General features: G+C 51.1%; 10 protein-coding genes across 10 annotated transcripts; 7 read left to right on the plus strand and 3 right to left on the minus strand.

Annotated features, from left to right (window-relative positions):
- Positions 1 to 2,260: 2,260 nt before the first annotated feature.
- On the plus strand, positions 2,261 to 5,700 carry N7498_002492 (CHY zinc finger protein; the record flags this gene model as incomplete). Its single annotated transcript, XM_058449554.1, has 10 exons — positions 2,261 to 2,312; positions 2,939 to 4,694; positions 4,746 to 4,858; positions 4,909 to 4,956; positions 5,013 to 5,044; positions 5,094 to 5,182; positions 5,242 to 5,277; positions 5,346 to 5,399; positions 5,449 to 5,585; positions 5,636 to 5,700. 10 exons carry the CDS (start codon positions 2,261 to 2,263, stop codon positions 5,698 to 5,700), a joined length of 2,382 nt encoding a protein of 793 aa, XP_058311898.1.
- A 449-nt stretch (positions 5,701 to 6,149) lies between these two features.
- N7498_002493 (4-hydroxyphenylpyruvate dioxygenase family protein) lies at positions 6,150 to 7,838 on the minus strand (the record flags this gene model as incomplete). Its single annotated transcript, XM_058449555.1, has 5 exons — positions 6,150 to 6,284; positions 6,336 to 6,693; positions 6,749 to 6,808; positions 6,863 to 7,493; positions 7,757 to 7,838. 5 exons carry the CDS (start codon positions 7,836 to 7,838, stop codon positions 6,150 to 6,152), a joined length of 1,266 nt encoding a protein of 421 aa, XP_058311899.1.
- Positions 7,839 to 7,984: 146 nt separating this feature from the next.
- hmgX lies at positions 7,985 to 8,779 on the plus strand (the record flags this gene model as incomplete). The annotated part of the gene is made up of 1 exon (XM_058449556.1): positions 7,985 to 8,779. One exon carries the CDS (start codon positions 7,985 to 7,987, stop codon positions 8,777 to 8,779), a length of 795 nt encoding a protein of 264 aa, XP_058311900.1.
- Positions 8,780 to 9,013: 234 nt separating this feature from the next.
- Positions 9,014 to 10,528, minus strand: hmgA (putative homogentisate 1,2-dioxygenase (HmgA); the record flags this gene model as incomplete). The annotated part of the gene is made up of 4 exons (XM_058449557.1): positions 9,014 to 9,137; positions 9,192 to 9,842; positions 9,893 to 10,402; positions 10,461 to 10,528. 4 exons carry the CDS (start codon positions 10,526 to 10,528, stop codon positions 9,014 to 9,016), a joined length of 1,353 nt encoding a protein of 450 aa, XP_058311901.1.
- A 297-nt stretch (positions 10,529 to 10,825) lies between these two features.
- fahA (fumarylacetoacetate hydrolase FahA) lies at positions 10,826 to 12,109 on the plus strand (the record flags this gene model as incomplete). Its single annotated transcript, XM_058449558.1, has 1 exon — positions 10,826 to 12,109. The coding sequence occupies one exon, from the start codon at positions 10,826 to 10,828 to the stop codon at positions 12,107 to 12,109; it is 1,284 nt and encodes a 427-aa protein (XP_058311902.1).
- Positions 12,110 to 12,280: 171 nt separating this feature from the next.
- Positions 12,281 to 12,958, minus strand: maiA (maleylacetoacetate isomerase MaiA; the record flags this gene model as incomplete). The annotated part of the gene is made up of 1 exon (XM_058449559.1): positions 12,281 to 12,958. The coding sequence occupies one exon, from the start codon at positions 12,956 to 12,958 to the stop codon at positions 12,281 to 12,283; it is 678 nt and encodes a 225-aa protein (XP_058311903.1).
- A 1,879-nt stretch (positions 12,959 to 14,837) lies between these two features.
- Positions 14,838 to 17,442, plus strand: N7498_002498 (uncharacterized protein; the record flags this gene model as incomplete). The annotated part of the gene is made up of 3 exons (XM_058449560.1): positions 14,838 to 15,045; positions 15,097 to 15,721; positions 15,789 to 17,442. 3 exons carry the CDS (start codon positions 14,838 to 14,840, stop codon positions 17,440 to 17,442), a joined length of 2,487 nt encoding a protein of 828 aa, XP_058311904.1.
- Positions 17,443 to 17,896: 454 nt separating this feature from the next.
- On the plus strand, positions 17,897 to 19,009 carry N7498_002499 (protein transporter TIM17). The gene is made up of 4 exons (XM_058449561.1): positions 17,897 to 18,013; positions 18,078 to 18,276; positions 18,333 to 18,487; positions 18,552 to 19,009. Exons 1-4 carry the CDS (start codon positions 17,945 to 17,947, stop codon positions 18,591 to 18,593), a joined length of 465 nt encoding a protein of 154 aa, XP_058311905.1. The 5' UTR covers positions 17,897 to 17,944; the 3' UTR covers positions 18,594 to 19,009.
- Positions 19,010 to 19,170: 161 nt separating this feature from the next.
- N7498_002500 (isoaspartyl peptidase/L-asparaginase) lies at positions 19,171 to 20,532 on the plus strand (the record flags this gene model as incomplete). Its single annotated transcript, XM_058449562.1, has 1 exon — positions 19,171 to 20,532. One exon carries the CDS (start codon positions 19,171 to 19,173, stop codon positions 20,530 to 20,532), a length of 1,362 nt encoding a protein of 453 aa, XP_058311906.1.
- Positions 20,533 to 22,868: 2,336 nt separating this feature from the next.
- Positions 22,869 to 23,993, plus strand: N7498_002501 (uncharacterized protein; the record flags this gene model as incomplete). Its single annotated transcript, XM_058449563.1, has 1 exon — positions 22,869 to 23,993. The coding sequence occupies one exon, from the start codon at positions 22,869 to 22,871 to the stop codon at positions 23,991 to 23,993; it is 1,125 nt and encodes a 374-aa protein (XP_058311907.1).
- Between the last annotated feature and the right edge of the window lie 41 nt (positions 23,994 to 24,034).

The raw sequence follows: 24,034 nt of genomic DNA on the forward strand, positions 1-24,034 counted from the left end.
TCGATGCGCCTTCCAATTCAGGTCTATCAGCTCAGACCTGTTCACGCACGCCCGGAGGAACTTCGCCGAAACCTCTGTACGCCTTGCCTTGTTTCTTCAGGACGGATTTCTTCATCGGTGACCATTTCGGTCTCGAGACGCGTCCGGTTCCGACGTTTGAACGGTGAGCCAAAGCAATTCGAAACTACCATGGACCGAAAAGCCCGAACGTGTCTAGACACGCAGCTCCACCCGTCCGGCACCAATGCCGATACCCTGATAGTGTGGGATGCCGAAAAGTCATGCCCAACTCGGGAATGGCAGCCTAATCCCGATCCCATAGCGTCTCAGGGACTAAGGTCTACGCAAGACACAAGAGTCGCGTATCAAGCGTAAGTAAACCCCGGGAGCAGCAGAGGCATTACACGACGCGTGATTGGTCCCGCCAACATCTGGGATCCGTGGGTCTCGTCTCACGTGCGTTGGAGTCGGGAGCGCTGTCCTCCGACGAATCACGGTTGAAAAAGAGCGGGCTCGGAGCGGAGAACGTCCATTTTCATGTGGATGGTATCTATCAGCTGGACTCGATGTATGGGAGCTGGAATAGGCGAATCCGAATGCATATGCCGGACCGGAAGCTTCTTATATTATTTCTTGCCAGAAGCGGTCGGTGAGGGCCATCTCCATGGTCCTGAAGCATCACAAGGCTTCCAGAAGCTTTCTAGGAAAGCTTCTGGAAGGCCGAGGTACATTGAACCTAATCTGCTTATGGACTAGCGTTTGGCCGAATCTGGTAATCGCCGGTTGTCCGTACGGGTGTACGTAAACGTACGGTACCGTTTATCCCCGACGTGTATTACGGTGGGGTTTGTTACCGCCTGGACGCGGACTTGTATATCGTATACACCGAGGTTTCTATACCGTGAAGAGACTGGGTATGCACACCATGCACACTTGGCGCCTTCTTTCACATTACATGGAATAACAAGGTAGTAAGGGCAATAGGAATGTATGTAACGGTGCCGAGACCTTGCGACCGTTGGAGAATGCCGGGGCTTTTTTTACGGCTATGAGCGCCCAATGCATCTAGCAGAGTTTATCAACGCCACGAACAGGGTATACTGTGTACTTCTACCGAGGAGGTGGGTGTGTGACCTCGAGGCCAGCCAGGAATATTACCTGAATCGGATCCGAAATATCCTATCCCGGTGTTGTTTGAACTCTACGCAGAACCATTACCTCCTAGGTTCGGTGTGATTCTTGGATCCACACGGGTTAGCAGAGTATGTTGGTGAGCAATCCCTCATCCGTTTGCGCGGGTTGACTCGATGATGTACCCTGGACTCGTGGACTTTCTCGGTGCTTCCGCTGGAGTCATATACTTTGAATTGCTTTCGAGACAAAGAAAGTAGCTGGTGCTGGATGTTCTGACCTTGACAATGCTGTCCCTGCATGAACACACCTGACTACAAACACCTGTTCACCGAGACATTTAGTTGCCTTCGTGCTGGTTTGAACTATAGTATGTTGCATCGCGGGGCTAAAGACATCCCCGCGGCCTTAGCGCGCATGCGGTCGGAGTTCTGGAAGCCGGCCCCTCATCTTCTCCGCGGCTTGACCGCCTGTACGTGGATTTCGCGTGATAAGACTGCGTTGGCTGTATTTCTGTTATAGTCATGATGTGCGAGGTTCATGCTTCGGGGGAAAGTCGCCCGAACGGTGTTGTGCATAGGGAAAGTTTACTTTTTTAGATACCAATGATAAGCTAAGAGTAAAATCGAAGTGGCAGATGCGTGGTGTGGCTAGAGACTGTCAACTTTTGACGTGCACGGGGTTACCTAGATACATAATAAATCCACGTCTGAGAAGAATTCGTCTCATGTGAGACACCCACCATCATGAGTCACCCGTGATTCATTTCTGTCATTGCAGTAGTCCAGAAAGAAGCGTTGCGAATTTGGCAGATTCGGATTTGCGGGAATGAGTCAGATTGAATCACGAAACCCCGCGGTGAGATCACCAAATTCGCCGGAGTCTTGGCACCACCAAACTTTGTCTATATAGACAAGTTTGTATAGAGCCAAGTTCAGGCCTGCACGAGCCTGGGAACCCCTGTTCCTAATACACTAACCCAACCCGGCTTCCCGGGTTTTATCGCGCATCGCGACTTCGCAGCTGCAGATCTGGTCCTGTCGATCCCTGGTCACCCGATCTCTGCGTTGGCACAAACGCAACGCTGAGCCTTCGCCCCCATCTTCACCCTCCAACCAGACTTGTCAGCATGGAGAACGGATCAGTTGACAGCTCTGCGGGTCCAGAGCCCCAGGTCCATCGTAAGTCCAGTCCTGGTTCTATTGGGCCGACACTCATGGGCGTGGACGACCTTTCCCTGGGAAATGTCTACGAGCCCAGTCGCGACTGGGCCGTTGTATCGTGTGCCCGGAAGCGCCCTCACCACTCGTTTTCCACAGGGTGCTTAGGCTGCCCAGGGACTGGCCTGATTTTGTCCGGAGCGGGCACAACGGCCCGCAACCTTTTTGATCACACGCTCACGTCAAAACTTTGTAACAGGGACTGAGCAGCCACCTGCTTCAACTGATGAGTTGGCAGCCCCAGCTACTCCCCATGGCGTTGCATCCATGCAAGTGTCCAGCGGCCCCCGCCAATCATCCAGGAAACGGGGCAAATGTCGATATTTCACGACCAAGAAGGGTACGTTATTGCGTTGAGTTCCTGCCGTTTCAGTCTTGAGGGTGGGTGACCTTTGCCTGGGCCGTGTATTTGATTGAAATATACACTTGTTTTTTGAGTACGGATTTCTTCAGGTGGCATGCATCCCATTCCTATGGATATGATGTCGTGTTTTCCAGCTGGGGCCGGGCTACGGGATTGTTTACATTTATTGTTTTACCAAATGACTTCGGATAGATGTTGTAGTCTGGAACTGACACGCGTATAGGCTGCCGTGTGGGCGCGGATTGTCCATACATCCACGACGTCTCCACTGCCGATCAAAAGGCGAGACAGCCTAACCAGCAGTCTAGCCCCCAGTCATCGGCCGACGGTGCTCAAAATCCAGGCCCTTATCTAACGGCTGGTGTGCAGGATTTGAGTATCAGCAACCAAGCACGCTCCCATGCAGTCGCTCTGCCTCAACGGCCTGTATCCAAGACAGAGCAAAAAGACCCGAGGGAGTTCCAAATCAATCAGTTGAGGCGTCGCTTCCGTCCAGATGAGAAGACAGATGACAAGGGGGTAACTCTGTCATTTGGAATGGCTCCGTCTGATCCCGACTTTCCGTTTGAATTGGACAAGCTGCAATGCGTCCTTCACGTGCCTGTGACGTATCCCGGTACCGGACGGCCCTCGCTTTCTGTGACGAATGCCGAAATGGAACCGGCGTACCGGGCAAATGTCGGCCGGGGGTTCGATGATATTGTTGATTTTACATTGAGAACGAATGGTCAAGGAACTCTGCTCAGTTGGATGAACGGTCTGGACAAGCAGCTCGAACGCCTGTTGACTACACTTGAAAGAGGCCCAAGACTCAAATTTGTCGCCAACCTGGGTAATCCAACTGCTACGAAGGAGCACAAGCCTCAATTGACAGACTCGGGTCAGCGTGGATTGTCCCAGTCCACCGCGCAAGCAACCGATTATGTTGCTCCTGCTCCAGTTCCAGCTCCCGTGCCAAAGGCACCGGTTGCGACAAAAGTCCACACGGCTGCAGAAAAGAACCAAGCCGAGAAGCGAAGATCAATGGAGACGAAGCAGCTTGAAGCTCGTCTTGGAAGACTGCCATTCTTCCAAAAGCGAACGGAGACATCTTGGATCGTTCCAATTCAGCCTAATAAAGTGGACCGTTTGCCTAGATCGCTTCAAACCATCAAGACTGTGAAGCTTCTGATCCCTCAACTCTATCCACTTGAGCTTAGTTCAATTGAGATTCAAGCAAACGACAGCCCCGAGGCAAGATCCGTGGAATCGGGATTTGCTCAGTGGGTTGAAAAGAACTCTCAAACGACCCTCGTCTCTCAGGTCAACTACTTCGCCAGCAATATGCACAACTTCGCCAAGACGCCGTTGCCAGAAGTTGCCGAACTCTCTCAGCATGAGCATATCCCAGCTGACGTGGACTCATCTGCGCCGGAACTGGCAGACGGTATCCCTCTCGAAGCAAACGGAGACAAGCCCCATTTGCATGTTATCCCCCGTCCACCAGAGTGGTCTGTTCCCGATCCAAACAGCGATAGTGATATCACCGATGAGTCCAGCTACGACGAGGAGTTCTCAGACGAGGGCGAGGGCGAGGGCGAGGATGAGAGCGAAGGCGGTGCGCCTGTTCCCTCAGCCGCGGATGATACACCCGGCCGAGGCGTTGCCCTTTCATTCCCGTTCTTGGAACTGTATGGAATTGAACTGCTCGAATTGGTTCACCTTGCTATCACAATCAAGTGTGAGCGGTGCAAGCAGACGGTGGACATCAAGAATGTCCCCCAGATTCAGGATCCGAAGGCATCGCCGAAGATTGAATCGTGCAGGAAGTGTGCCAATACCATGACCATCGGTGGGTCACAAAACTTGCTTGCATTCCTGGAATCACCTAACTTATTCTTCTTCTTTGCAGGCTTCCGCAGACAGATGATGCATTCTCATGCCAACCGAGCTGGATATCTGGACTTGGAAAGATGTACTATTGTGGACCTTATTCCCAGGTGAGCATTTCCATATTGCCACTTTCCGGAACGTCTTACTGACTTCAAAAGTAATTTCCTTCCAACTTGTTCCGAGTGCTCGACTGTCCATCCCATGCCTGGAGTATCTGCGGTCCGCGGAGAAAGCGCCATGGCGATTTGCCGTCATTGTCACCGCAAGATGGGTATGGCTTACAATTCCTATTTCACTGCGCATTACTGATTGGAATTGTAGTTTTCAAAATCCCCGAAGTGAAGTTTTTGGTTGTGAGCAGCGCCGCAAGTGAGTCGTACCCCAACTATTTTTATGTTGTCAAAATGTTTATTCTTTTTGTTCAGTTTCTTCTCGTGCTCTTCCTTTGAAGAAGAAGGTTAGTGATCACCATCGAGTCCTTCTGGACAATACTAATCACCTTGTAGCCCAAGGAGGTCCTCGGTATCGTTGCGGGCCAAGAGCTTCCTCGTCGCGGCCGTTGCCAGCATTATGGAAAGAGTTACCGTTGGTTCAGGTATGATATCAAGACTCATGGAATTATACTACCGTTTATGGCATACTGACATCCAACAGATTCAGCTGCTGTGCAAAGGTTTCTCCGTGTGACAAGTATGTGTTCAGGCCCAGACATTTGACTGCATGATACCTAGGCACGACATTCTAACGATTAATTCTAGATGCCACGATGCCGAAACCGATCATCCCAACGAGCACGCAAATCGCATGATCTGGTACGCTCATCACTCCCGAAGACCTAGAAGTCATTCTAACGCTGAATAGTGGTTTCTGCTCTCGCGAACAAATCTACAGGCCAGAGAACTGCGGAATCTGCAAAGCAGTACTCGTAGGAAAGGCTGGCAGTGGGTTCTGGGAAGGTGGAAAGGGAACTCGCAACCGAGCTCTCATGAGCCGCAAAGGTAGGTTTGCCTTCTCCTTGCTGTGTTTGGCTGATAATAATGGTGCATAGATCCTCGGAAGTACAAAAGAAGAGGAGGGATTCCTCCTGGTGGGTCGAGCTCGAAAAAGAAGTAGAGCAGCGTTTTGGACGCTGGAAATAGGTTCTTATGCATGTGGGACATGGTATTCTTGCGTTATTGCATCAAGTGGTAATCGTGTCGATGTTGTAGGGTTTGCATGGCATATTGGCATAGCTTTATGAAGATTCTATATAATCTGTGCGGGTCGCCGGCTCTCAAAGTCTCAATTTATGATCCGCCCAATGTGAACAGTGCATTTTAAAACTAAATGACTAGCAATATAAGATAATTTCATGCTTCGTTGTGTGTATTCCTGTCACTGTGGGGATTATAACGGGCTAGATGTTACAAATTAGAGCCTGAGTACACTTTAGAAAGCTACGTTGGATCTAGATGTAAAATGAGATGAGTGCAACACCTATGATCAGATTAATGATAATGTGCAGTAGAAATCGCTAATGAAAATGCAGCCCAGGTATCATTTTAGTTGAACAACCGTCCCCATCAAACGAGATTGCCACGCAGCTCCTGCTCTCGCTCAATAGCTTCGAAGAGGGACTTGAAGTTTCCAGCACCAAAGCCCTCGAAGTTGTGTCGCTGGATGATCTCAATGAACACCGTGGGGCGATCCATCATATGCTATGTCACACGTTAGCAGAAAGTTAGAAAATGGTTATAAATTCGACTTACCTTGGTGAACAGCTGAAGGAGGTAGCCGCCCTCGTCAAAGTCAATAAGAATATCCAAGCTCTTAATGGTTTCAAAGTCTTCCTTCAGCACCAAGCTAGACTGCTTCAGGCGAGCCTTCATGTCGGTGTAGTATGTCTCGGGGACCTTGATGAACTCGACTCCGCGAGCCTTCAAGTTGGTGATATCGCGGATAATGTCGTCGGTCCGGAGAGCGATGTGCTGGACACCGGCACCGTTGTAGAAGTCCACGTACTCCTCGATCTGGGATTGCTTCTTGCCCTTGGCAGGCTCATTGATGGGCATCTTGACGAGCTCGTTGGGCGATGCCATGACAATACTCTTCAAGGCAGAGAATTCACTAAAAAAAGATCAGCACGACGTTGCTCTGTATTTTGTAGAAGTGGTTGACTTACGTGCAAATCTGGCTGTCGTCAACCGACCAAAAGCGGTGGAAGCCAAGTGCCTTCTCGTAGCTAGAGACATGTTAGCGATAATCATCCACGTGGCTGAGAATTGAAAGAACTCACTATTCACAGATCTTGTCCATCTCATTCCAATCCTGGTTACCAACGCAGTGATCGATATGCTTCAGTTGAACAGGAGGCAAAATCTTCGCGATAGGGTCCTCAGCACCAGACTCGAGACGGTAACCAGGCAAAAAGGCACCCTGGTACTGGCTGCGCTCAATGAGGGTGTGGGTAGTCTCGCCATAAGTCTGGATGGTGGCAACCTTGACATGGCCATCCTTGTCCTCGAGGATCTTAGGCTCAGATACGGCCTTTCCGCCGTTCTTCACCGCGGCGTTGAAAACAGCGTCGACATCGTCAACCTCGAAAGAGACATCCTTGACGGCATCACCGTGCTTCTCGATGTGGTGGTGAATCTCACGCAGCTCGGCTTGCTCCTCGGGAGTGAACCGGTCGTTCTGGTCCTGAGAGCGCAGGGGCGAGGTCAGGATGAATGTGATGTCGCCGTTACGGATGACATGGGAGCAGAGGTGGCGGCTGCCAGTCTCGAGGCCACGGTAGGCGATGCGCTTGAAGCCCATGCGGGTGATGTAGAAGCTTGCAGCTTGCTTGGCGTTGCCGACGTACCAGTGGACATGGTCGTAGCCACGGTAGCTAGCGAGGGAGGATGCCCCGTTGGAGGGGGGGAGGGCTGGTAGAGATAGCAGAGGGAGCCATTTTGGTGTTTGACTTGAGTTTGGTTCGACTCTGTGTTCCTTTTTTTCAAGTCGTAGATATCTAAACTTGAGAAATATAGAAAAAAGTATGTGGGATGGTCCAGGACGGCGGTTGATATAAAAGGCGCCACGAGATAGAATTTATAATATCCAACCAGTCAGAGAATCTTGATTAAACTGCCGCTAACGGATAATTTTGCTGTTCATTCGTCGTCAACCGCGCTGCCTTGGAGTTCACTGAAACCCTGCGGTTGCCTCCGCATCCTGGTGTATCCGGAAATATCCGCCAACAGCCGGGCCGCTTCAACCTTTGATATCATCTGCTTTTCGGTTTAACGATCAAGTCTCATCTTGCCTATTATTCTTACTCGTCTTGCTCAGAGAGAATATATTGCTTTCTCATACTGCGCATCTCGTCGAACCTTGTCAAAGATATCCAACTTCAGGCCCTAAACGACATATCATCATGACAAGCATCACACCGGCACGTCCGTCGCTGACATCCAACGACGCTGCGGTGCTTCAAGCGCTCTTCGATGCCGAGTCTTCTCCCTCCTCCGGCATCACGGTCGACGCTTCACTTCCTTCATGGCCCGCGAAAGTGAACATCTCGCAAGCAGATCTCACTACGCTCAAGCAACGCGAGGCAGAGATAGTCCGCAAGCTACAAACCAACGAGACCCCAAGCCGGGAGAACATAAAATCGGCTTTGGACGAGTTCGACTCTCTCCTCAACCAATATCCGACCTATCCATCCGCATACACAAACCGCGCCCAGGCATTACGCCTACTAGTCGATATTCAATACAATGAAACCCCTTCCCAGAACAATCCCCACGTCTCAGAAGCCACCGCAGACGATGCACTCTTTTCCCCAGAAGCTGCCTCTTTATCCTCCCGGATCTTAGCAGACCTGGGCCAAGCAATCACCCTCGCTACACCCGCTTCCCCCGCTGATCCTATGTCCTCGGTCCAAGCACGGCTGCTGGCAGATGCGCATACACACCGCGGATATCTATTGCTCAAGGCAGCGCGTGTGAAGAAAGACCAAGCTGGACAAGAGAGTGGTGAAGCAGTTGGCCCGGAGCGTCTGCGTGGGCTCAGCGCAAACCAGCTCGAGGAGATGGCAAGTCACGACTTCTTCCTTGGTGGTAGATATGGAAACAAAGTCGCACAGCAGCTTGCTGTGCAGACCAATCCGTATGCGAAGATGTGCGGGGCGATTGTGAAGGAGGCGATGAGGAAGGAATTCGAGGGGTGAATTTTGGGGCTGGGACGGTTTTGGTCTTTGGAAAACTTCCAAGGTTGTTTACATAGCGTTTCATAAAGAGTTCTAGTCAAAGCTGCAATACTTAATCAAATTTCAAACCATTCTCATTTCCATCAACTCAGGTATCTCATTTCCATCAACTCAGGTATCGTCAAAATAATGCTCTGGCAAACTGGCTAAGTAAACATATATATCATAGTTTTGCTTTTCAAGGTCTCAATAGACCTAGTTCTTTTTGTTGGGGTTCACAAAGTGGCGCTTCAACGGTGTCCAGCTGTGCTCGTTGTACTCTTCCTGGACCTTTTCGCAGGTCTTCAGGCCCCACTCCGAAACACCAACCATGAGAGAGCTATGCAGATGTTAGCAGTAAGTTCGAAAAAGAATTTTAGGAGTATTAACATACCTCTCGAACATGAAGGCCATGCTTCCATCGCCGACCTTGGCCGGCTTCAGCTCGGCATTACTGGCACCCTCGAATGCGGCCGAATCTGGACCGTGTGCACTCATCACGTTGTGCAGACTAGCACCCGCAGGCTGGAAACCACCCCCAGTTTTTGCGTCGTAATCACCGCTGATCAGACCCATAAACTCCGACATGGTGTTGCGGTGATACCAAGGAGGACGGAAAGTGTTCTCGGCGACCAGCCAGCGGGGCGGGAAGATGACAAAGTCGGCGATGGCAGTGCCAACATGGTCCGAGGGTCCGGTCAGAACAGTGAAGATGGAGGGATCGGGGTGGTCGAACGAGATGGATCCAATGACGTTGAATCGGCCCAGATCGTACTTGTACGGGTAATAGTTGCCATGCCAGGCGACAACGTCGAAGGGAGTGTGAGTCTGGCGCGCCGAGAAGAGCGTGTTGTTAAATTTGCTGAACAACTTGTACTCGGCGGGCTGCTCTTCGTCGTCAAATGCGGCGACTGGGGCTTGGAAGTCGCGGGCATTGGCCAGGCAGTTGGAGCCAATGGGACCCAGTTCGGGGAGCTGGTAGTGACCCTGGTAGAGTTCGCAGATATAGCCCCGGACGGGACCATCGGGGAGGGTCACGCGGTAGCTATACAGTATCAGTATGAAAGATATGTCTGGCATAAAGTGAACTCTTACCGAACACCGCGAGGGATCACGCAGATCTCATTGGGACGCAGGAAAATACGACCGAGCTCGGTCTGAATATCCAGCACACCGTGCTGGGGGACGATCAAGAAGTCACCATCGGCAGAATAGAAAGCCTCGTTGCCCATATCCTTTCCGGCGGCATAAAGCAAGATAGCCAGGCCCGTTTTCATGGTCGGGTCACCCGAGCCGGCAATCAAGTGCAGACCGTGGACCCAGTCCACTTTCTCGTCCAGATCGAATGGGTTCCATCGAAGCTGATTGGGGATGTGGTGCAGCTTATGGGTCTCCGTGGTCATAGTCGTGTGGTAGGAGTCGGCATCTTCTGCCTTAAAGTTCTCGTGGGAAGCTGAGGGCAGCACACGGTATACCCAGGTCTGCTTGTTTTCATGTCGGGGTGCTGTAAAGGCAGTTCCAGACAGCTTCTCGGCGTAGAGGCCATAGGGCACCTTTTGCGGGGAGTTCTGACCGATGGGCAGAGCACCCTCGATAGCCTCGGTCCTGAGCCCAGTCAGCTATGAACTGTTTTACAATTACATCACATTTTACAGGTACTCACTCGTGATACGAGTCGAAGCCGGTCTGGTAAGTGTATGGGTCCGGGTGGGCGAATTTGGTGACGGGCATGATGGCGGTTGGGTTGAGGAAAGAAGCAGAAGCTCGTTGCACTTTTGTATTTGTTCGGCTGGGAGGTCCAGCATCCGAAATGCAGCTCAAAAAATGAAGCTCACGTCACGGCGGGACTGCGCATGTTATCCGCGATTATCCCCGCTTCTCTTTCCGCGCCCGCTTGGATGCGGGGAGCGGTTTAATTCCGCCGTACGGAAGGCTCGTCGAGGGGCAGAGGTGTCTGTCAACAGTTAAGTTGGGGTCGAACTGAGCTTGCTGCTTTTTTCTTTCCCTTCTTTCAACCATCTCCTCATCATGGCTTCCTGGCTCCAAATCCCCAAGAACTCGCCGTTCTCCCTCGCCAACATCCCCTTTGGTATCATCTCTGCCTCCGCATCGCGCGTGCCGGCCATTGCCATCGGTGAATATGCGTTGAACTTGAACGCCTTCGCCTCATCGGGCGGCTTTTCTCAATTGCCCGCGATCCAGCAGCACCTTGGAGTTTTCAATGAGCCTACGCTGAACGCCTTCGCTGCCCTGGGCCGCCCCGTTCACCGCCAGGTGCGCGAGTACCTGCAGAACGTCTTCCGCGCCGACACCCAGTTCCCGCAGATTCTCAAGGACAATGCGGATCTCCAAAAGACCGCTCTGGTCCCTCTGTCCAAGGTTGAGAACCACGTCCCCATGCAGATTGGTGACTACACCGATTTCTATGCCGGCCTGAACCACGCCTACAACGTTGGTGTCCTCTTCCGTGGACCCGAGAACGCCCTGCAGCCCAACTACAAGCACCTTCCAGTGGCTTATCACGGCCGTGCCTCATCCGTTGTGGCCTCTGGCACCCCTCTGCACCGTCCTCAGGGCCAGATTCTTGCCAACCCGGCTGCCAACCCCAAGTTGCCGATTTTCTCCCCGTGCAAGCGTCTGGATATCGAATTGGAGCTGGCCGCCTTCATCAGCACTCCCAATGACCTGGGCAAGCCCGTCTCCATTGAGGAGGCTGAAGACCACATCTTTGGTCTGGTGCTCATGAACGACTGGTCCGCCCGCGATATCCAAGCATGGGAGTATGTCCCTCTTGGTCCCTTCAACGCTAAGAACTTCGGCACTACCATCACTCCCTGGGTCGTATTGATCGATGCCCTTGAGCCCTTCCGTGCTGCTGGCCTAGAGCCCGGCAACCGCGATTCCCTCCTCCCTTACCTGCGCGAGAAGCGTGCCGAGAACGCCTACGAGATTCCTCTCGAGGTCGAAATCACCAACAAGGGCGGCCAGCCCACCGTGATTTCCAAGAGCAACGCGCGCAACCTTCTCTACTCTTTCCCTCAGATGGTGGCTCACCACACCATTACCGGTTGCAACCTGCGGACCGGCGACCTGCTGGGCTCTGGTACCATCTCCGGCACGGAGCCCAATACCCAGGGCAGTCTGCTCGAGCAGACCAACGGCAAGACTCCTCTCAAGCTTGCCGACGGTTCGGAGCGTATGTTCCTTGAAGACGGCGACACCGTTATTCTGCGCGGCATGGCTGGTTCCGACGGTAACTACGTTGGTTTCGGTGACTGCATCGGTACTATTCTGCCCCCCGTTGCCCTGTAGAAAGGAAAAATGTTTTGATGAAATGATTTCGATGCAATTGCTATTTCTGCACATTCCATAGTCCTAAGATAATTGCAATGACACGCATGAGCCGGCTATTAATTGACCGGCATGACCAAGTATTCACTGTATGAGACCTCCATCCGCTAGCTGTAATGCAGATAAACTAGCTTACTCCTTCTTCGCCCGAAGCTCCTCGGGTGTATCGGGCTGCGTCTGCCAATGTCCCTTCTGGACCGCCTCTTCCTTCTCCAGATTCTGCACGATCCTGTTGATCACCGGAAACGCGGCCAGATCAACACCCACCCTCTCGGCGCCCCACGCGGCGGGAATCAGGCAAATATCCGCAGTGGTAATCTGGTCTCCGACGCTAAACTTGCCGGCCGAGCGAGCAACAATGGTCTCGTATGCGCGTAGTCCGTCTTCAATGAGATCCTTCGACCAAGCAGCCCGGTCTGCGCCTAGTGGAGCAACCCGCTTGAGGATCCTGAGGTTTGTCACAGGCTGGATGTCGCAGCCGATAATTTCTGCCAGGGTACGGACGAGAGCACGACCTTCTGGGTCTGAGGGAAGAAGAGCAGGTCCCTTGTTTGGGAAAGCTTCGTCGAGGTATTCGAGAGCTGCCATAGACTGCGTGATTGTCACTGAGGCTGCGGAGTCGCGCTCGATCACGAGTGCCGGGACCGTGCCGGAGGGGTTGATTTCTCGGTGAGCGGGTGAGGATTGTTCATCTTTTAGCAAGTTGACGAACACCGGGTTAAATGGGATTCCCTTCAGGTATAGCGCTATGCGGAGGCGTGCTGAGCAGGATGAGCGGAAGTAAGTGTATAGAGTCACCGAGTCGGGCATTTTGATGGTGGTTGAGAAAGTGAGGATCTGGGTACTAAGGTCGAAAGGAGCTTGGAAGAGAATCACAAGTATTTTATGCAGGCCATAGCTCTAGTTGCCTGCATTAAACGCCTGGGCTCGAGTTGCCGTTGCGATGACCGTGCAACCAGCAGACCCAATGATCGGCGACGCGGAACCAGTTCCGTCTACGCTTTGCGCCGTCACTTTCCGTTGAAGATGTGGGGAACTGCAACGTTGCTTCGCTCTTGTATGTTGATTGATATGAGTATCTTTCATCTCAGTCTCACTCGGTTAAACTTTGGCACGGTTTGATACATGTTAGAATGAAGAATCAATACTTTGGTTGCCAGTCTTTTACCTTTACATGCGGAAGTGCCTTGGACTTCCTACACTACGTTAAAACTTTTTATCCAATGCTCTATGACTGATTAAATAGGCTTTTCATCCCTTCTTCATGTTATCCTAGAGACACGATAAGATACAATTTAACACTTTAGTTTACTTCTTCTCTGGAACGCTTTGAGATCGTCGGTCGGCGCGCTCTGGGATCCGGGAAGAACGACTATCGGTGTCCTTCTTATTCCAATAATTGTTAGTCAAGATGCACATGTCATGCTTGGATGAACATACAGTGGTTGGGCTCGCGAATGCCATAGAGGCAAGTACAGCTGTGAATATAGAAGAGACTTTCATCATGCATCAAATTCTTCCGCGCCAGGTCAAGATTGAAAAGCGCAGTCTGAATACGAATAAAATCTGGGGCGAGACAGTGGATAGAAATGCTTCCAATGTTGTAACAGAGTTCGAACCTGGATCATTTCTACTTCAGTTCGTGAGATGCAGATCAGATAAGTCTCTTCCTTGTAGGGCTTTTAAGTCCTAAAAGGGAGCAGTCATTACATCAAACATTGCTAGCTCCATTATGAAGTGGCGTGGATAAGCTTAATTTTGAAGAGCTAATGGCGCCTATCGGATGGGGCTCGTCATCAAGGAATAAATCGGATACACGTGCCACAAGCGATGGTGCTATGCAAAAGAAATCACACGGAAATTGACACCGTACTACTATGCGGTTCCCCTATCATTGCTTTGGTGAACTCGTTGGCGAGATGTATTCGATTCCTCTAGCAGGCTATAGCTCGAACTATAGAGCGCCGTAGACCTTGGTCGGCAATCATCTTCAGGCGGGCCTCGAATCCCATGGGCAATATCTGGAAGGCGGGACCTTCATGGCTGTGCCAGGGATCTCTCCACTTGAATCTGTTCGGGTCTACCGAGATTGGGTGTAATACTTTTGCTACGCGGCTTGGATACACCAACTTGATAAACACCAAGAAGTGGACTGCGTCGAATCGATCAGCGGGAAGGAAAGTGTTGTGCGTCGCCCATGAGACTTTGACACGCGCGAACAAACTTAACAGATTACTGAATAATCAGACTGTCCCGTCTCTTCAGACCGGCCAACACACTGGTTAGTGATATTCCTGTAAAGTGCAACAAGATTCCTTGGACCGAGTTCCTGCCAAGGCCGTAGAACAGCCCCAGTATGGCAGTTATTAGAACAGAAATGGCATGAGAATATCAGTGCTTCGCTTATTCTATCAATAGCATCTACTTTACAAACCTTGAAGATAACATGCATCAACCTGCATTAGTGCGCTCACATGCGAGACAAGTGTGGACGGATGCAACCGTTTCGGGATAGCGGTCGCGCGGAAAACGTCGGCTATCCGAGGCTGCTCGTCTTTTGCCTGTTTCAACACCCAGTGTCTCTCTAGACATCCACAATTTGCACCAAATTATCCACTGCAATAGCCCTTGCTAAACCCGATATCCTAATTCATCCGCTCTGCGCTTGTGCGGCGGCACGCGGTTGAATATGGACGGGGCCAGGCCAGCCCGCCCGGACCGGCCTTATCAGCGCACCTACAAGGCATGCATTCCGTGTCGGCAACGCAAGGCCAAATGCGACCTGGGAACGGGGCCGGACGGACTACCGATCGGCCCACCATGCGCGAGATGTCGTAGGGAGATGAGGGAGTGCGTGTTTCCCGAGAAACGCGCCTGGGAACGGTCCCGCAAGCGCGGTATGTTCATCCTCGAATGCGCCGTCCCTGGTCTCTAATCGAATGATTTAGCGCATTCAACCGATGATGACGGTGATGGGTTTTCCACACATGCTGACCAGTTGGCGCCGGGTGGGACACCAGACAGCGGGAAAGCACAGTTTGTCCCGAGTCATCACCCTACGCAGTACCAAGAGACTAGCCCTTATCAACAAGGTTGGGGGTTTACAGGGCATCAGGCCTCACCGCAAAATGATCACAATTCCCAGATCGGTATCAGTCCGGTACCTGTTGCAGAAGGCAATATGCATACGAATAGTTCCCCGAGCCATGCGTATCAAGACAGCCGACATCGTGCGAATCCCAACCTGGCAAGCTCCATGATGCGAACTGTCGTGGCCAGTGGAAATGACGCACTTAATATCCTCTTTGAAGCGGCAACTGCCCAGGATGATGCATCTGCAACTGATGAAAGTCCTCCAACAGAAGCTGGACCTCGGTCGGGAGGGTCGATTGCCAAAGAACGCGTTATTCCCGGAAATTTTGAAAGTCCAGCAACTTTTGAATCCGTTTCGAGGGCTATTCGTCCAGTCGATATGTCAAATCCTCCGCAGGACACCTTGAATGTCTGGGATGCATGTCGGTTTGTCAAGATGGGATGGTTTACGGCCAGGGAGGCGGTTACATTCATTGACTTGTAAGTTTGTCCAAGCGGGCTTCCTTTTTGTTCTGTCTTCATGAGAAAAGTCGCTTACAAAAGACAGATTCTTCAAGAACATGTCATGTTTGTCCCCTATATTGACAGACTTCTATTCCGATCACCGAAATCATTACTTGCTCATCAGCCGTGAGCCTGTTTTATGTACTACCATTCTCATGATATCTTCTCGCTATCACGTTCTTCCTGGTCCTGGCGGCGAGTCGAGAAACTTCTTCATTCATCACCGACTCTGGCAGCACTGCCAGCAATTGACTATGCGACTTATTTTCGGACAAGAAAAGTCCACCAAGTCGAAAATCCGAAGCCTTGGAACCGTCGAGGCCCTTTTACTTATGGCCGAGTGGCACCCTCGTTCGCTGCATTTTCCGCCCGAAATGGACGGCTGGGATGACGACCTGATCTCCACGGGGCCGAAGCCTTCAGATCATGCTGGTTCCAATAGTGAATCGGCAAATCGCTGGCTCGAGGACATGATTGAGCCATCAAGAAGATCGGACCAGATGTCTTGGATGTTGCTCGGGTGTGCCCTTTCTCTTTCACATGAACTGGGCATCTTCGAGACGGAAGATGGTGACTCTTTGGATGAGGAGCAGCAATGGAGAGAGCAGATGACACTTCGCAGACAGCGCGTGCAGCGTCTGCTTTATGTGTACATCAACCAACTCGCGTGGCGCATCGGTTGTATGTCCCCAATTCCTCAATCGCTGAACCACGCTGTGCTTGGTGGACGGAAACCTCGAGGACTAAGCCAGCCAGGGAGCACCTGGTTAACGTTCATGGACTCGTGGATTGAACTGACCAAATTGGCCCAATCGGTCACTGATATGTTCTTCCCATCTGCCAAGTTCGCTCGGCAACAACTGCATAGTGGCCGCTACGTCGGCCTGCTTGAGCATTTCCGGCCACTACTCAACCAATGGAAAGACAAGTACTTGCAGCCGCACGTTCTTGATCCTCTCTTCTACAATGACCTATTTATCGAATATCATTTCGTCCGCGTATACACTCACTCAGTCGGAATGCAAGCGGTAGTCGAACGTGCGATCGCAGATGCTGATCCCAACCACCTCGACGAGATGCGGCCGACAACCATCGACCCGACCGACTATGAATACATCCAAGAAGTGATTGACGGATGCTGCCAGATTCTGCGAAAGGTCACTCATCTCGCTGAAGGGGGCGCCCTGCGATTTTCACCAGTCCGCATTGTCCTTCGCATCACCAGCGCCTCGATCTTCTTGATGAAAGCGCTCAGTTTGGGCACCCGACAAACTACACTCCGCGACTCACTCGAGGTGTTAGAGAAAAGTATCGCTGCACTCAAGTCCAATGCATTGGACGATGTCCATCTCAGCACTCGCTACGCTACGCTCCTGGACATGCACGTCTCGCGGCTGCGGCGCAATTTGCTCGCGTCTGGTAAAAACATCAAAAACAGTCGAGGCACCGCACAACAGTCATCCATGGGTCCGCCGCCCTGGCCAGAGAGTGGCGACCGCTCAAATCATATCAACACGCCTGCGTCTCAGGATTTGACATCAGAGCTGAGCTTTATTCCGGCTTTCAACGACATGGGCGACGACTGGCTTTCATTACCCTTTGATCCCTCCATGGCACCGTTTGGTATGAACAACGGAGGTCAGTTCCCGATGTATGAAGGAGGGGCACTGGATTTCATCTGGAATTTGCCGTCATGAAGGAAAACATGACCACGTGTGTATATATAGTTCACGTCCACAGTATGCGGAGTTCAGAGCCGTAAACACCGAGATACCCCCATTTTGCACCGCATGCCCCTAAAAGTAACGTAGAAAACTCTGATGTGGTACCCGAACACGACGATGTAATGCAGACGTGCCCGGGTTTTTCTCTTGCCTCCCGCGGATGTGGAAGCTTAATTCCTGGCCCGTCAAAAATCAGGTCCAAGATTTATTCCTGAAGCTCCCGATTTCCCGGTGGCGACCGGGGGTCACGTGCAGTCACGTTCCCTCGATGAAAAAGTCGTCGACCCGCTTCCTTCTTATCTGGTCAGGGTTGACTGCGCTCTTCACTTCGGCCATCCATTGCCATCGACTTATCCCTCCGTCCACCTTCGCTCCCCAGTCCGACTTCCGGTGATCGCGACACCATACACTCCCGTCTTCCGACTCTCGACCCCCTTTTGTCACGAACCCACTTTACCTTCTTCCTCAACATATAATGGATCACTCAAGAGATCCCTGCCCCTGGGTCGCGCTGAGCGACTTTGGCGGTGCCTTCTGCATGGGTGTATGTTAACATGAACACGTCTTTGGTTGTCCCTAAGTTCCGGCGACTGATCTTTTCGCTTTAGGCTATCGGTGGTGCTGTCTGGCACGGTGTCAAAGGTTTCCGCAACAGCCCCTACGGTGAGCGCCGGATAGGTGCTCTCACTGCCATCAAGGCCCGCGCTCCCGTTCTCGGTGGAAACTTCGGTGTTTGGGGTGGCATGTTCTCGACCTTCGACTGTGCCGTCAAGGGAATCCGCAAGAAGGAGGACCCTTACAATGCTAGTATGTGGTTTCTCGGTCTATCTCCGATGCAAAACCTTTCTAATGTCTTTTTTTAGTTATTGCCGGTTTCTTCACTGGTGGTGCTCTCGCTGTCCGTGGTGGTGTCAAGGCCGCCCGTAACTCTGCCATTATGTGTGCCGTCTTCCTTGCAGTTATTGAGGGTGTCGGTATCGGCTTCCAGCGTATGATGGCCGACAACACCAAGCTTGAGGTATGAGAATCCGCAAACTTGACACGTCTTTGGAGATCATAAATTAACTCAAATTTGAATCTAGCTCCCTCCCCCTCCTCCGTCGGAGCAGAAGGCTCTTGCTTAAATTTCCTCCTACCAAATATTTCCGCGATCGATTCATCTCCTCGGTGGCCGACCGCCCACCTCAAATCTGTCTTCATAACACATCCCCACATTGAGTCTCTCTTCTCAGGTGTTCGGTTTGGGTCCTCATTCTTAAACGACATGGCATAGAGGGTCTTGTTTTTTTTTTTGCGCACGCTTTTGATACCGCCTCCCACGGGCTTTTGTTTCGGAGCATTGTATTTTTGTGAAGACGGCGGGTTCATTCTATGGCTGGTTTCCATAACCGGCATGTTTCTTTTTCGTGGCCAGGTGGCCCGAAAGAAATTCTCTGCTCATTCTGCAAAAAAAAGCGTTCGGAAAGAGACGTGGTGGACTATTGTACATTAACGCATGGCTAGCAGGCATAATACGCATTTATCTTGCACATATTTTCAACCTTTGATTATCCGTCTCGTCTGATTGCAGCTTCTCACAGAAATACTAGGACCGACTTACCCGAATAGATGGGGGCATTAACTAGAGCACTAGCATTCGGCGACTCCGCTCCGACTTCCCCGCACCGGCCTCACCCTTTCAACCTGTCCTCAACACCCACGATGCCAGCAGGAGCAGCATCTTTCAAGCCCACATTGATCTTGCATGGCGGTGCTGGTAATCTCAAACGGTCCACTCTTCCACCCGATCTCTACGCAGCCTACCATGCCTCCCTCCAATCCTATCTCCGGTCTACCTATGCCCTCCTCAACAACGGCAGCTCCGCCCTCGATGCTGCTGTACACGCCGTCTCCCTGATGGAAGACGACGAGCTCTTCAATTGCGGTCGCGGCAGCGTCTTCACAACAGCCGGCACAATCGAGATGGAAGCTTCAGTGATGGTGACCTCGGTACAAGAGCCCGATGAGAGCAGGGAAGGTGCAGTGAAACGTGGCGCAGGCGTGATGGGCGTGAGAAATGTTCGCCATCCTATCCGTCTTGCGCGCGAGTCTCTGCTACGCACTGGGTATACGGTCGACGGTCAGCGAAATAGTGACGGTGGCAGCTTGCATTCGCAGCTTGTTGGGCCTCATGTGGAGACGCTGGCTCGCGATTGGGGGCTTGAGTTTAAGCCTGATGAGTGGTTCTGGACGCAGCGCCGCTGGGACGAGCATATACGTGGACTGAAGGGTGAGGCTGAGCCTATCTCTATGAGCCAGGGAACTGTGGGTTGTGTTTGCTTGGATCAATGGGGGAATCTGGCTGTTGCGACGAGTACGGGCGGCATGACGAATAAGCTTCCCGGTCGCATTGGGGATACGCCGACTCTGGGTGCTGGCTTTTGGGCCGAGGCTTGGGATGAGATGGTATCAGATAGTGCTTCGGTCGGGTCTTCTCAATATCCCGCCTTGGTCGGGGGTATTATTGAAGAGGCTAAAGCCTACTTGGCCGATTGCTTGCCTCCGTTCCTGAGGGAGTCTCGCCCTCCGGCTTATACAGCTCTTCCTACCATTGGACAGACTAGTCAGTCGGGTTCTATTCCTGAAAAGCAGTCTCCGTACCAGGTGCCTCCCAGCAAACCACAGCATACAAGGCGTGCCATTGCTGTCTCGGGAACTGGAAATGGAGATTCATTCCTCCGCGTTGCTGCTGCCCGGACAGCCGCTGCGATGCTCCGGTTTTCTGCTCCAGGCCGATATTCTACTCTCGCCGATGCTGTAACTGCGGTAGCCGGACCTGGCGGTGAACTACAGCGGTCGGCTGGACAGCGCTGGAACATCACTGGTGAGGGCGAAGGAGGTATCATTGGAATTGAAGCTGTCTCTACCTGGGCGTCAAATGCTAGCATTCTGAACGAGCAGCTCCGTCGCGGGAGGGTGGTCTTTGATTTTAATTCCGGAGGCATGTGGCGTGCTTATGTTGAAGAGGACGTGAATGGGAAAGAGAAGGAAGTAATTATGGTCTTTCGAGAGGAGTACCAATAGGTTGGAACTAGTAGGAATATATATAGATCTCGGAAGCTCGTACATCCAACTTGTTTCTCAACTTTCAAAATCTGTAAACAACATTCATATTTTTAATTGCGAGGCTACCTTGGTGGATGAAGGATAGAGAAGTATCTGGCGCTTTCTTCCGATGTTCCAACGTAAGGCCTGTGAAAATGTAGAGTTATCTACCTACCTAACACCCCTGCCGTTCCGACGTCCACAAACAAAACAAACGCGGTTCCCGCGGCCGCTTATTTTTCCCCCCTAAGTTTAGGACTTCTGCCTAGCCTAATCTTCAATCGGACATAGAATTGATTCAAACTCAACCAAGCTAGCATTAAAAAAATCTAAAAAGTCAACTGACAAACACCCGAAAATGTAAACGTAAAAATTTACTCCGATAGGGGGAATCGAACCCCCCGGCTGCCGTGTGAGAGACGGCGATGTTAGCCACTACACCATATCGGACTGCTACGGTGATGTACCCTTTGGGTTTAGTTCTGACCCTTCCAGTTTAGCGCCACCGGTCTCTATGCGTGCCCGCGCGTCGTTCTATATATTCCCTTTCTTTCCCTCTCCCCACCCAACATCGCATATTTTCTTTTTCGCTCTCCTCCCTGGGCTTTACAGGTGAGGCATTTTTGCTATTGATCCGGATCATTGAGCTCCTGAGCTCCGCCACCCCGTATCTCCCGTGTGTGACTCGTCGGCTCTGCGATCCCGCGCCCCCATTTTGTGCTGCTCTCCCTCGGTCCCCTCTTTTTCTCCTCAGCTACGACCGTGGTGCTCGCGATGACACCGTCATCTCCACTGGGGGCGTCCGCCTTAGCTTGGAACCGAAAATGATCTATTCTATAGAATTGGCCTCTATTTCTATTCAGTAGAACTATCCACCCTTACTAACGGACGATAGATCGATCCTATTGATACGCCACCCCTCCTATTCTGGAAGGAGAATCAACATCGCTTTCCAGCTATTGCTACTCTTGTCTGGGATATCCTTTCAATCCCGGCAACTGGTGCTGGTGTCGAGCGTCTATTTAATACTACGTGGGATATTTGTCATTGTCGCTAAGGACACTTATATAGTATGATAATCCAGTAACTAATGATGTTTCTTTTGTACATCAAGGTTCGACGTCCAGGAAGACTCTTGTACATTTTTGAAAGATTTTTTCCCTCTTAATGAAATTGAAGCAGGCAAGAAAGAAGAAAGAGAGTATACGCCTAATCAGTTTGAGCGGAATCCGATCAGTGATTCTAAGGAACAGGATATACAAGAGGAGGATGACGATAAGGATAGAGAGGAGCTTCTGTAGCCTAATAATAATAATGGCGATGAGGTAGATCTCCCTTATATAAAAGACATATAGGTACGCCGCGTATCTAAGAGATCGCGTAAGCGTCCTCGATAGGAGGACGATCAATAGGTATATTATTAGTGATTAATACTATAGCGAATTAAACCTCAATTTCTAACGGCCGTCAAAAAAGCCAATACTATAGCTATATAACCCTATTTTTTGACGGCTATCAGAAAATTAGTGCTATAGCTTCAGGAACTCATTAAACGTATATCAGAAACTATAGTTATAGAAAGAGGCCTTTATTATAAGTCAAATACCCAAAAATGTAGACTGGTACTTCATAAATAATGCTATGAGGATCCACCTAAATAGGTTAGGTTCGGGTTATGCGGGTTCGGGTTTGGTTATCTACCTCGACCCAAGACCCGCGTGCGGGTCAAAGAAGTCAACCGAACCCAACCCATTTGCGGGTTCAAGTTGGGTTGGATTCGGGTTGGCGCAGGTTATGGCGCAATCTAGTTTGAGGTGGCCCACCCGCTTGTATAGCGCACTCGCTTACCGATTAACGTATTCGGTAGTTAAGGGAGCCGGTGTTACGCGTTGCTAACTGGTCACGGTCAGTTGCGTGTGCGAAGGTACGAGGGGTGTGATGGGAACGAGTTCCACCTGTGGGTCGCGCCAGATTACGTATCAAGTAATGGGTTGTTCTTATGAGGGAATGAAGTTAGTAGTGGGGACCCTGTGCGCTGCTGCTTGAGTACCTTGTACGTTTCTGAGGACCCTATGAGCTGTTGCCTGCGCTCCCCCCCACCATCCCGCAGGCTACGATTCCTACAATTCGATGAAAATTTCCTACAAACACGAGCATCCTAATAGTGTGGTGGGTCAATCCAATAATATATAAGGAGATGTCCCTTTTTCCATCTTGGCATTCTTGGCTGCATTCATCAGACCACATCCTTTAACTGCTTTGTTCTATATTCTCCACTTCTCTTACCTTCCCCCCCCACATCAACCTGTCTCAAGATGTCATCAAGCTCGTTCGATCCAACCAATGTCAACCTTAACACTGCGAGCCTTGCTGATGTGATATGTTATCTTTACGACCAGCCGGATGATTCTAATGGCTACCTTGGTGCTCGCATCTCTTCGGTTTTCGTTATCCTGATCACCTCTACTGTTGTGACCTTCTTCCCAGTCGTGGCGAGACGGGTCGACGCTTTGAAGATTCCCAATACTGCTTATCTGATTGCAAGATATTTTGGTAGCGGTGTAATTCTGGCAACGGCATTTGTGCACTTGCTGGATCCGTCCTACTATGAGATAGGCCAGAATACCTGTGTGGGCGTGACAGGAAATTGGACCCAGTATTCATGGCCACCGGCCTTTGCCTTGACATTCATTGTGGTCACCTTTATTCTGAACTTCGGTGCCATCTTATTTGTGGAAAAGAAATATGGCATCCGTCGGAGTGAGAAACGCTCAATGATAGCCAGCCAAGGATGTCAAATTGCCAATCTCCGGCAAGACGAAGAAGCCAACAGTGACAAAACCAATGACACTACTCCAGCTTCCTATTCGTCACAAGCGCCGAAATCTGCCGAAGCTCCTCAATTCGCTGCAGCATCATCTTGCGATGATAAAGCCATTGATAATGAGCAGTCCGTCAGTGAACAGCTGGGGGCCTTCCTCATTCTTGAGTTTGGGGTTCTCTTCCACTCAGTCATTATCGGTCTCACCCTCGGCGTCGTGGGTAGCGAATTCAAGATTCTCTATGTTGTCATCATTTTCCATCAGGCTTTTGAGGGTCTCGGTATTGGTGCGAGAATGTCCTCCATTCCCTTCAAGCCCGGAAGCTACCTACCCTGGATTCTTTGCTCAGCATATGGACTGACCACTCCAATTTCTATCGCCATTGGGATCGCGGTGCGGGAATCCTTGAACCTCAACTCGTTTAATGCGAACATCGTGCAAGGGGTGCTGGATGCCTCGTCTGCGGGGGTCCTAATCTATACTTCGCTTGTGGAGCTCATTGCCCATGACTTTATCTTTAACCCGAATCGAACAAACGATAATAAGGAACTGACGATCATATTCGTGAGCTTTTTACTTGGCGCTGGAATTATGTCGCTCCTGGGGAAGTGGATTTAGATCAATGGTCTGCTTATTATAGAAAAGCTGGGGGTTGGTGG

Source organism: Penicillium cinerascens, assembly GCF_028974065.1.
Source record: "Penicillium cinerascens strain IBT 15544 chromosome Unknown contig_1_segment0_segment0, whole genome shotgun sequence".
Classification (NCBI taxonomy): Eukaryota; Fungi; Ascomycota; class Eurotiomycetes; order Eurotiales; family Aspergillaceae; genus Penicillium; species Penicillium cinerascens.

Coding starts and splice junctions, on each gene's coding strand:
- N7498_002499 (XM_058449561.1), top strand. CDS start 17,945: ATGGATCACTCAAGAGATCCCTGCCCCTGGGTCGCGCTGAGCGACTTT. Junction 18,277..18,332: donor GGAGGACCCTTACAATGCTA/GTATGTGGTTTC, acceptor GTCTTTTTTTAG/TTATTGCCGGTTTCTTCACT. Junction 18,488..18,551: donor CCGACAACACCAAGCTTGAG/GTATGAGAATCC, acceptor ATTTGAATCTAG/CTCCCTCCCCCTCCTCCGTC.